The 12,477-nt window shown below is 39.3% G+C and overlaps 1 protein-coding gene across 1 annotated transcript in view; it reads right to left on the bottom strand.

Moving 5' to 3' along the window:
• LOC111346595 (uncharacterized) overlaps positions 1–12,191 on the bottom strand; it is a 47,760-nt gene extending 35,569 nt beyond the window's left edge. The window contains exons 1-11 of the mRNA XM_088759202.1: positions 11,940–12,191; positions 8,859–8,987; positions 7,092–7,348; positions 6,723–6,846; positions 6,013–6,138; positions 4,566–4,825; positions 3,906–4,020; positions 3,614–3,739; positions 3,125–3,384; positions 1,079–1,169; positions 169–558 (exon numbers count right to left, since the gene is read on the bottom strand). Coding sequence (XP_088615328.1) covers positions 169–558; positions 1,079–1,169; positions 3,125–3,384; positions 3,614–3,739; positions 3,906–4,020; positions 4,566–4,825; positions 6,013–6,138; positions 6,723–6,846; positions 7,092–7,348; positions 8,859–8,987; positions 11,940–12,048 — 1,987 coding nt within the window. The 5' untranslated portion in view covers positions 12,049–12,191. The remainder of the gene's footprint in view (positions 1–168; positions 559–1,078; positions 1,170–3,124; positions 3,385–3,613; positions 3,740–3,905; positions 4,021–4,565; positions 4,826–6,012; positions 6,139–6,722; positions 6,847–7,091; positions 7,349–8,858; positions 8,988–11,939) is intronic.
• Positions 12,192–12,477: the final 286 nt, after the last annotated feature.

Genomic DNA, 12,477 nt, shown 5'->3' with positions numbered 1-12,477 from the left:
CTTATCCTTAATTTTACTCTCTTCCCCTTTCTCTCCCCCCTCCCTTTCTCTTTCCCTCTCGTTTTCCTATAGTGCGGAGAAAAATTAAGCGAGGAAGAATCTGCTCGCTTCCATTTTAAAGAAATCTGCATCGGGTTTCACGTAAATAGAGTTTTTTTGCGTCCTTACCTGATTCACTAATATTGCAGGCATAAAAAGAGAAACCCGTCTTGCTTTTGCAGCAATCCATAAAACTGTGATCTTCAAGAGTAATCATAGGCCCAACTCTATCTCTGCTTATGAAGAAAATCTTACTGCAATTCTGTGAAAGCTCCTTGTGACTGAGGACGGCAACATCCAAGGGATAGTTATTATAGTTAGAAATATCAAGCTTTGTGTTAACGAAGCTGTTTCCTTTTAATGCTTTGGGGTAGATGAAATAGGGCTTTTCTATCGGATTTCCTTGTGGATGTGCGATAGTGAATCGAAATTCATCTGAATACAGATAGTCTTCAGAAGGTCTTGTGGATATTCTAAAATCATTTCCCTTAAGGGAAGACACGTAGAACGTTGCTTTGCCTAAAATGATAAATTTAAAAGGAATCATGGATCATGTTAAAGTCTGCGTTGCAACGATTCTTGGTAAAGTTTTCATAGTTGTGCAAGAAACGCCACACAGGAACGGCAGTTCGGATTCACCTCACAACATATATAATTCATCAATGAATGAGGAAAATCTATGGTAAACAAGTCATCAGAAATAAACAACATCACCCTACTATACATGTATCTAGTAACTGCTATCCCAACACTTCAGAGAAAAAAAAATAAGAAAAAAAAGAATTGGCATAGGGCAACCACACACATTTCCGGTTAATCGGTACGTACTCAAACTCCGGAAATTTCGTACGCTGAAAACCAACTTACCCATTTTAGCAGTTACGTCCATAAAAACAGCGCTTACGTTTGAAAGCCGAAGTAACTGCTAAAAGCTATTATGAAGATACTAGTCCACACATTCAAAAAATTATTATACACCGTTATCATGGGCGCAAATAATTTCCCACAAAATCGAAAGAAGATGTTGATTTTGTCGTACTCGATTGGTGACAAGGTCCTTGTTGAAACGTGAAGTCGTCCAGAGCTGCGTCTCCGCTATAGCTTGTACCTGTAATACCATCAATGATTATCTAGAAAATGAAATGAAAAAGACTTCCTTGCTATGATGAAATTACGCCTAAACGAGGTGAGAGACAAAGTATGTTATATTTCAAAGCTCTGCCGTTTGCTGAAAATCTGAGAAGTCTCATATTCTCTGAGAAGTCTCATATTCTCTGAGAAGTCTCATATTCTCTGAAATCTGAGAAGTCTCATATTCTCTCGCTGCCTGAGTTTTAAACCTGGCAGGGGTCATGTAATCCGTGCTATGACTGATAACTTCCAACGAAATATGTATGTTTGGGAAGATTGTAATAATCAGCAGCGCAATTAAAATGAAAAAGATCCTAAGAGAACTCACCCAATAGCGTAAATAATAAGTCTATTCTAGTAAGAGGCTGATAGTTTCCAAAGAAACTGTTTGGGGCCGCGTCGGTGGGAGTAACGAAATAATTTGGATATATCAACAAAGTTGAAGTGGTAAATTGGCCACCGTAACGATTGCAAAAGCTGACGTTGTGAGCGTTAGCCCTTCGTCGGAGCGAATAGAGGAATTGTGGGTTGTGTGTGCTTTTAAATGCAGAGAATGGAGCTACGTTATTGGTGGGAACATGGCAACGAGAATAACAAGAATGCACTAGTGTGTATTACAAACCTACAGACTCGCATAATTACTTGTTATATTCGTCTTCGCATCCATCTCACGTTAAGAATTCCATTCCTTTTTCTCAGTTTCTAAGACTTCGTCGTTTATGCAGTGATGACCCTGATTTCCACCACAAATCAGAGCCAATGTGCCAGTTTTTCGATAAACGTGGTTACCCTGTTTCTGTCGTTCAAGCGGGTTACCACCGCGCCCAACTTATTGATCGACATTCAGCACTACCAACGTCGCATAAGGAAGATTCCGACCGCATTCCATTCACTCTCACGTTTCAATATCACGTTTTACCCTCACAACCACTCAGTTAAATCCATTATTCTTAAAAACTTTAAATTACTTCAAAACGATCCAGAGACAAGCACTATCTTTTCGCAGCCTCCGCTCATTTCATTCAAACGCGACAAAAACATAGGCAATTTTTTCTTCAGAAGTTCTTTTCAGACTAATGACCAACCAGGCACTTTTAAATGCGCTCGTGCACGATGCAAAGCGTGTCCTTTCATTCACAACACTGATAAAATATCGGGACCTAAACGATCCATTAAGATCACCGATCACTTCACGTGCACCTCCGCCAATGTAATCTATTGCATAACTTGCACTTATTGCAAAAAGATATACATCGGCGAAACAGGCAGAAGACTAGGTGACCGATTCCGAGAACACCTTCGAGGCGTGGAAAGGAATGACAAGGACACATCGAAACAAGTCGCTAAACATTTTAATTTACCTAATCATTCTAAGCAACATATGGCAATCTGCGGTCTTTCCTTACACTTAGACAGCACGGAAAGCCGTAAAAATCTTGAACAAAAGCTCATCTTTCAAACCGGCAGTCTAAATCCCACAGGGATCAACGAACGCTTTTCATTCCACTAATTTATTCTTGTTTTTCTCGCTGCCATGTTCCCACCAATAACGTAGCTCCATTCTCTGCTTTTAAAAGCACACACAACCCACAATTCCTCTATTCGCTCCGACGAAGGGCTAACGCTCGAAACGTCAGCTTTTTCGTTACGGTGGCCAATTTACCACTTCAACTTTGTTGATATATCCAAATTATTCTAGTAAGACATGGTTTGATGCTACAAAAAGGGCATCTTGTCACAGCGATCAGATCACCCCAAATGAAGTCACTAGAAAGGGGTGCCGAAATGTCGGGTCGATAAATTGTAACTTCGGTTACATTCATTAAATATTTAAACCAGATTAGCATCAAAGCATTTCTGATTGCCCCCCTGGTTGCTGTGTGAACTTAAATATAATCCATTCTAGTTGTTACTACCGTGGGCAGAGGCTATAATTTCAATCGTGACATCCCACCTGATAACTTGAAGTGTCGTTAATGCTAACTTGCCCTTGTATCCAACCATTTCCTTGATTCTTTGACTTGAACCAAAGCGGTTGTAACCTGTCTGCAGCCTGTCTTCTTATATACATAACAACACATCCCATGGAAGAGCCATACATGTGGTAGTAGAACCTCATGCAATGCAGTCCTCGCAACCACGGACTCGTCAGTCTTGCAGTGTCTCCCATCTTTCTGGGTCGCGATGTTTCAATATAAATGTAGTAGCCAGATCCTTTGGAGAGAATAACTAGTATCACATGAAAAAATTCTCCATTTTAAGCACCAAATATGAGGAAAATCTGACATCTTCTGATTTGATTACTTCATTCAAATTTTCTTTTTCTGAGCGGGGCACAAATCAACTAATTATATTATTACGAGTTGTATCAAATTTACAATTAAAGTGATTAGCCCCGAATGAGGAAATGCCAGTTTTCATAAATACTGATACTTCGTAATACCTGACGTATGGTCCCTGGTGGGTCCAGTCTCATAGCTTGGTGTCCTGTCCTTTCTCCTTCTCCATGTGAAGATAAAATTTAAATCGCTCCTCCAAAAGCAAAAGTTACGTTCGAAATTACAATTCCCTAAAAATAAAAGATACAAAAGCCGTCATCTTAACAGCTGACAAATAAGAAAGTTATAACTAAAGCTCGAATATTACGCATTTCATGACATACCATCACGAAATAAGCGATAACAAAAACATCATTAATGGCTCTGTAATAATTTAAACAGAAGCGTGATATGAACCTTGTACGCTGGTGTTATAGTCCCTCTCATCATGGCAAAGTCCCTCAACTAAATTGACGTAACAGACGGCTATACGACTTGTGTATTTTTTGCCAACTGTTGCTTGCAGGACAATCTGTAATAATAATCATTGTGATTATTAGTATATCGTGTTTTGTGATGAACCTAAGGCCAGTGAAGTCTAATCTGATTGCTCGAAAAGGTTAACAGCAGGCAAGGTTATTGGTAAAATTTCACACTTGGAGTCAGCTTGACCTACCACGAGAAGGAGCGCTACTCCTTATTCTTTTATACTATAGTGACATGTAGCATCTATGCATAAAGGCTGATAGTTTCGAAAGAAACTGTTTGGGGCTGCGTCGGTGGGAGTAACGAAATAATTTGGATATATTAACAAAGTTGAAATGGTAAATTGGCCACCGTAATGATTACAAAAGCTGACGTTTCGAGCGTTAGCCCTCCGACGAAGGGCTAACGCTCGATAGTTCAGCTTTTGTAATCATTACGGTGGCCAATTTACCATTTCAACTTTGTTGACATATCCAAATTATTATGATCTATGCAGATTGCAATGCTCGTGCTAATACAAAACTTGAAAACTACTCAAAGAAAAGTGAACATCATCTTAATTAATGTTTCACGCTTTTGCAATATGTGTACCTGACACTCATCGGTATAACCGATATCAACGCTAGCCTTTATCCACTGACTTCCCTGATCTCCCGACTTTTGCCACACCGAATAATATCCTTGTTGCCCTCGAACTTGAAGCAAGATATCCAGTCTTCCCACATCACGCCCAGACAAGCGATAAGAAAAGCGGAAACATTTTGGTCCTCGAATGAATGGACTCGATAACTGAGCGGCTTGATTTACTTTCTCAGGTTGTAATTCTTCGATGTAAATGTAATTTCCTCCTCCTGATATGAAAAAGAAAGGCGGTAGGCTACGATTTTACCACTATTCAATTACTGCTGCTGTATGTGGGATGGTTGCGGTAAAGGAAATAAGAACTACCTTGACCGTCTTCTCAAGCGAGCTGCGGGAATTACTGCGGATCGCAAAGCTACCGATAATGATATACAGCAAATATTGGAAGTAGCCATCCCTGCAATCCCGCAGAGAATATCGATCACAAGTGCATACAGATCTATAAATGTATCAATGGCTTGGCTCCAGCTTATCTACTTGACGACTTCCACTCCTCGGAGCACACCCATAATTATAACACTAGAAATAAAGACCTTATCCGCCTGACTCTTGCCAAAACAACTAAATTTCAAACATCCTTTAAGTACAATGCCGCCAAATCCTGGAACACTCTTCCTCGTAACCTACACCATGATCAGTCTCTCACTAGTTTTGAGCTAAACGTAAAGAAACATTTAAATTATCTTAATTAGTTTTGTTTTTTTTTTGTATTACTCGAAAGATTTTTACAGTTTATTATTTATTCACAATTTATTATCTCTTCATAATTTTTGTATAGATCTCCAATTATATTAGCTAACTTAGTAATTATTCATATTATTTTGTACAGATCTGCATTTAAACCAGTTACGCTGAACTGAAATTTCTGTATAAATGATGTTTAGAATAAATTCAGAGCTGAGCAAAGAGTTTCCAGCAATCTGATTGGTCGAGCGGTTCCTTATATGACGCTATATAAACCGCTCCACGCGGTTTATATAAAATTTTAAAATAAAATGTTAATAAATGTTACTAAAATGTTATGATTTTAGAAATTTCTCTGTTGTTCAGCTCTGAAATTATACTAAAACAATCATTCGCTTCAGGTTCGGTGAATATTGTCGAATAATCCCCTCGACTTCGTCTCGGGAATTATTCAACGATATTCACCTCGCCTTCGGCGACTAATTGTTAAATATAAATAAATAAATAGGCACAGATTTAGAAATAGATAGGAAAAGAACAAATGGTAAAATACTCCAGCTTTTTTCGAATGTAAATTAAAATACGTCAGGCGACAAGAATAATTCTTAGTTAAGTTGACTTGGAAATTGTCCTAGATATGAAGGAATAACTGCTTCATCAAGTGTATAGATAAAGTCACCAATGCCAGTAAAGCTGAGCATCTTTTTCCTACCAGTGTGATCAACGCTCGCCTCAATTTGTTCACTTGTGCTTTTTGAGCCTCTCCTCCAGTCGATTTGATCCAAAGGTGCGAAAAGGTTTCGCCATCCACAAAAACTCTCATTGAAGGAGCAGTTCACTGAAATTGCATTATAATATATAAATCCAGTTATCATTGTTCAGAACAACTTACGCCACTTCCTAGTAAGGACTTTATTTATAGAGGGGGACACGTAACAGCTGTATAGCTGACAAATCTGTGGCCCTCTAACTAGATTATACAGCATTACAAAAAACTGATAAATAAATAAATATATAAATAATTACAAAATTCTATAACAGAAATAGCAGGATAGCTAGATTATAAATATTCAGAAAGATAAAATAATTTATAAAAAATTAAAATTAGATAATGTGCTATTGCTTAATATTGTTTCAAAGTTGTCCAGGTTTTTATATGAGCTTATAAAAGGATTTTTCACAGCTGTTTTGAATAGTTTTATACTAGGGTTATTTTTGATATCATGGGGAAGGCAGTAAGAGGTTTTATTTTACTTGAGCGTTACGAGTGAAGAAAACGTTTTGTTCCCTTAAATTTTTGCCTTGAAAAATCTAATTCACTCATTTAGAAGGGCCACGAGTATTCTCGAGAGTTAAAAGAACTCTTAAAGACACGATTCAAGCCAAATTGCTTCTTGTTCAGCAACACAAGGGCAGCGTTACCTTTAAACAATTCAAATGGAGTAGTGTTACCCTCTGAAATACATGTTAGGTTCTCACTGAAATGGAGTTCATCAACTGCAATGCTTGATGCAGAAGTCACACCTGAAACGCCCTCTATTACTACCTGTGAGTATATAAAACGACATGCTAAGGATTCATTCATGAATCATAGATCCTTATACGCCTGCAAATTGTACATGCATTTGATTAGAAAACCTCCCGGCCTTCTCTGATGAAGAATAAATAGCGCTCGGGTCCATTTTCCCAAAACTTTATGTTGTATTTTTCGACCCCGAGCAAAAACGTCTCACGCACAGGCACAAACACACGTGTTACAATGCATCGGATTGTCTTTGCTTGTTGAACTACCTGATAAGTGCCATCGTAGCTTATAGCCACGCAGCCTTTGATCCAATCGCGTGACGAGCTGTTCCCATGACGACTCCATATTTTGGACTCACTCCCATTGACTCTAAGATATACAGAGAGAGTCTCAATGGTGCTGCCGTACATGGAGTAGAAAAATGTCATCCACAATGGACCATTCAACCACGGACTATTCAATCTGGCCTTCTCGTTGTACTTCCGAGGAGATGACGTTTGAATGTAGATGTACGAGCCATTTTCTGAGGAAGTGTGCAATACATCCCTTTAATTCAATTCAAATCCCTTCAATTTAAGAAATAGCTTCCATGTTGCCGTGCGTCTGATCAGTAATAGATCACAGACTAAGTCAAGATGTGGTAAAACCGAAAAAGAAAGAGGGAGTGAGGCACCCGAAGCGCACCTGGATATCTCTCTGATGTTCGCTTTACAGTTTGATGTCTTCTGTGATCTATTTTTAAAAAGACGTACAACAAAACGAAATCTATTTGTTTTGCCTAATAGGTAAAGTCTATTTACGAGCCAAGTGGCCCATAACAGCGGCGCTTAACTCTGGTTTCAGTAAGATGAAGCGACTGGGAGTATTTCTACTCCCCCTTGGAAGGGATGCTAGTCCATCACAGGGTTACTCCCAGCATTGAATTCGTTGATTAAACACCTGGAGGCACTGTGAGAGTAAAGTGCCTTGCCTATGAACACAAAATCCTGGACCACTCGATCCAGAGTCGAGCGCACTAACCGAGTGGCCAACGCGCCTCCAGTTTTTCCTGGTAGAAAAGTTAATACAATGAATATATGAAGTTCATATATTTGAACTGCGGTATTAAATACGTATGATGCACGATCCTCGCAGTAGAAAGCGCTATTTATGCAATAGCGAAAATCAGACCTCAAAAAAAATCAGGCCTGTACGGGACTCGAACCACTGACCTCTGCGATACTAGTGCAGCGCTATACCAATTGAGCTAACAAGCCAACTGGGAGCAGGACGTTAAGTTGATTCGTAATAAACCCGTGATGATAAATCAGATACAATGAATATATGATGTTCATATATTTGAACTGCGTTATTAGATACGTATGATGCAGGATCCACGCAGTAGAAAGCGCTACTTACGCAAATTTTATCATCACGGGTTTATTACGAATCAACTTAACGGCCTGCTCCCAGTTGGCTTGTTAGCTCAATTGGTATAGCGCTGCACTAGTATCGCAGAGGTCAGTGGTTCGAGTCCCGTACAGGCCTGACTTTTTTCAGGTCTGATTCTCGCTATTGCATAAATAGCGCTTTCTACTGCGAGGATCGTGCATCATACGTATTTAATACCGCAGTTCAAATATATGAGCTTCATATATTCATTGTATCTGATTTATCATCATGGGTTTATTACGAATCAACTAAACGGCCTGCTCCCGGTTAATTGGCTTGTTAGCTCAATTGGTAGAGCGCTGCACTAGTATCGCAGAGGTCAGTGGTTCGAATCCCGTACAGGCCTGATTTTTTTCAGGTCTGATTTTCGCTATTGCATAAATAGCGCTTTCTACTGCGAGGATCGTGCATCATACGTAGAAAAGTTAAAAGCTGTTAAATTTATGATTAAGCTTATCATATAATAGTGGATAATTTTATTAGTAAATTGCGCGGAATTTTGAACACACATGTAAGGTTTATATTAATCAGGTTATGAAATTTCCCAGCGGATAGCTTATTTCCAAGGGTACATTGCGTAGAAAATTAATTGTCCAATGTACCTGCATAATCAGTGATTGGTCCAGTGTCAGAGCTTGGAGAACTTCCTTGTCCAAGTACCCAATCAAAATGGTCGGTGTATCTTTCATTGGACCACCAGCAGAACGATTTCTCATCAAAAGTACAGTTTCCTGGAATACGAATCATACCAAAAGAACTCTTAATTCGTGTGGGAAACGTCTTAGGGCCTTTACCCTGATTTAAAGTTAACAAAATAGCTTAACAAGTATGTTTCCCTATAGATGGTTTGCACGTGACGTCACGAAACTTCCGGTTACCATATTGGTGGACCACTTTTCGCGGAAATTTCAAAATGGCAACCTGCCCTCGGGAGAGTGATATGCAGTTAAGAGAGGATAATAATTCCAGGATAACCTCACCTGTAATACCCTTATCCAATAATGCAAACAGTTAGAGAATAAGGTAAAACAACGTTATCTTGGGAAATATCAGCGATTGGAAACGACCCAGTCTTGACGGAGGGCAAGAACTTTGAGCCTGATTGTTTACCTCCGGTGGAATCGACGGACCTGCTGTTTTACCTTGTGCTGGAGACTAGCTTTTACACTAAACAACAATTTAAAGCCTTTCGAGGCCTTCAAGCATACAATCGATAGGCATCGGGGCTCATTTCAAGTGTACAGGGCCACATCATCAACAATAAATTCATCGTTTTTGCGCACGTGCAAGTAGATTAGGTGATCGGTCAATTAAGTCTTCAAAACAGTCAATAATCACCGTTGTCTTTTTTTACCGAATGAGCGCTGAAAGCATTGCGGGATAGTTTTCGAATTCCACAAGTTCTCTCGTTCTGGTCATTTAATCAATGGGTGCAGTCTTATATCCATCGCGATCATCCAGGCCTAAAAGATCTCGACACAGTTGACACAGAGATGCTAAATATGTACGCCAGATCTTCAAACGGCATCATTTTAGTTTGAGCTTCATCAATGTGATAAAAAGCTTTTGAAAAGGAGACAAAAGTTGGGACTTGCGAGTGACAAAGGGAAGAACACGATTAAAAACAATGTTTAGGGTATCGAACGAAAGTACTCCAGCATAAAATTTTACTTTCTTGTCGTCATAATTTCGAAATTCATCATCACTGAAAGGCCGCTGCGTGTGCGGTGGGTCTGAAGCAACAAGATAGTCAAACTCTTCTGTTTGAGTGCTGCAATCCACACACTTCGGGGGTTCTTCGACAAAATTGATATCAGAAACTTGCTGACCCTCTTCATTCAACTTCAGTTTCTTCGCTACAGCTTCCTCTGCCAGTACTCGTTCTCTCTCGAGTTCCTCCTTTCGTTTCTCGTTAGCTCTCCGGTTTCTTTCGGACGTTTGCTCTAGATTCTATTGATGTAAGTTCTTGTTAAGGTCGGAACCCAGGCTACCTTGTATTTATCCCAAATAGCCGCTGCTTTTCCTGAGAAAAAATGACGGCCATACACTCGATCGTTCTCAAGAATCTTTTCAGTTACGTCTGCTCGACTTATGGCAGAAATCCAGCGTGAACGCCTTTCGTGAGACAAGTTCTCCGCCTCTTCTCCCTGATTTTTTACAATGGATGGTACTCGAGAAAAAGTAACACTAATACCTGGACTGCTTTTGCTTCCACGACCGACTATCAAGTAGAAAGCCATTCTTACTGAAGACGCGCGACTCGATTTGTTTACAATTTTGGTCCACCAATATGGCGGCGTAGCGACCGTTGCTAAGCATTTAGTCACGTGAGTGAAAACGATCTTTAAACTAAGCTATGGCTTCAGTTGTACAATTTCCAAATAAATTTGTATGAGTTGTATTAAGTATAAAATGTCATGGTAAAACTTCCACCAAATCCTTAATGTCATCTAAGAACCAAAAATACTCCCACAATTGTAAAGTGGTCTTGACCGCTTCTCAGAAGGGCAGAAATTAGCATGTTTTTTCGAAGGGTGTTAAGTGGACCCCAACTAGACAATTTTTTCAGGTGATTTATGATGTGTAACCGTCTCTGCCGTCTCTGGCAACCTGTGCCTAGTTTAAAACAACTTTAGCACCTATTGTGCAGTCTCTGAACTGAAGATCCGTCATTGTGAGATATCAGTCAAGCAAGACAGAGAAATAAGAAAACTGAGACACATCATACAAGATGTTTGCTTGCAGAGTAAATGAACGGCTCAGCGTTCGAGAGTATATATGTCCGAGACTGATTGACTCCGCGGTTGGCAAGTCTCTCTGGAAGTATACTCACAGAGAGAATCTGTCAAAACAATCCCAATTTCACTTACATATTCAAGAGCCGCTTGGTTGAAAATATTATGGCAAACTTCCAACCGTTTAGTTAATAGTCGACAACGATGGCACAGTTGCGCTGAAAAGTCAAACAAACACTTTTTCTTCCATCAAATTGATTTTCAATTAATAATCGAACCGGGATAATATTTAATAATTTTCATTTACAATATGTTGTTCAGATTTCAAATTCGCTTAGCTTCCTTTCAACCTCCGATACGTTATAACACCGGTTAATACTTAAAGTTAACACTGCCTTGTGGGCACTTAAACAAAACATGTACATGTATTACGTTTGAAAGTGCCGTGATAGACAAAAGAAACTGAGAACATTACGTTTGTTTTTAATAAAGCAGCGTTCAGGGTGAAATTCTTCGTTAAAAAGACCTTGACAGCCCTTCGAATCATGTCATTGCAACATTCTTGTGGGCAAATCGAAGCTAAAAACTTTGAATGTAACCGGTTTCTAACTAAGGTAGAAAAGTCGCTCAAACCTCGATGAGGAGTAATTTCCTTCCTCGGCTAGACTAGACAAAAAGGCTGCAGATTTCTTTACTGTCGTATCCTTTATTACTTACTGTATGACGTAGATAATAATGTGACAATTCCTTGCTGGTTGATTTTGTGTGAAACCGAAAAAGAGGTTATCACGGACGGAAAACAAAAGAAGAGCAGTTTCTCAAAACAGTGACAATTCTGCCTCTGGATCATACAGAAGCTTGAATGCTTTTGATTTCTTAATTGAACGCAACAGATAATTTTTGCTAGCTTCCGCCTGGAGTTTTTTACGATTAAGAGATAAAACTTACCGGTAATTTCTTTTGAGGAGCCTCCTGCTTTGAAGGGAAAATCAATGGAAATCATTAGCAGGAGGCTGGCAAATAACAAATGCTTTCTGTAGATGACTGTTAGCACCATTCCAGTGAGACACACTCTAGAATAGAAATATTCGTTTTAATTTGGACGCCGTCCTTTACTAGTAAAGTACTTTTAAAATTTGTATCACGTAAATTAATCGACTTTGGACGGCTTTCGCACCCCGTAAAAAAATATGTAACTGGTATTTTCGTGACACTAGTTCGCTATAAGGGAAGGCAATTAAAAAGTACCTGCAGGCGGCTACAATAGATCCAGTTGTCGCAAGGCAGGTTCACAACTAGCTCCCAAAGAAGCACAATGTGAAATTTGACTATGAAAGACCTCCTGATGGAAACTAATTTTCATCCATAATCAGTGACACTTCATCTTGACATCTACGCAAAACACCGATGTATACTGTTTAAACATTTGGAAAAGAGCATTATTTCTGCGCGAAAGAACAGTGTCAGCTCAGTTTAACACCTGCCC

Source organism: Stylophora pistillata, chromosome 4 (assembly GCF_964205215.1).
Source record: "Stylophora pistillata chromosome 4, jaStyPist1.2, whole genome shotgun sequence".
NCBI classification, from domain to species: domain Eukaryota; kingdom Metazoa; phylum Cnidaria; class Anthozoa; order Scleractinia; family Pocilloporidae; genus Stylophora; species Stylophora pistillata.
This window is presented reverse-complemented; position numbering and strand designations above follow the sequence as displayed.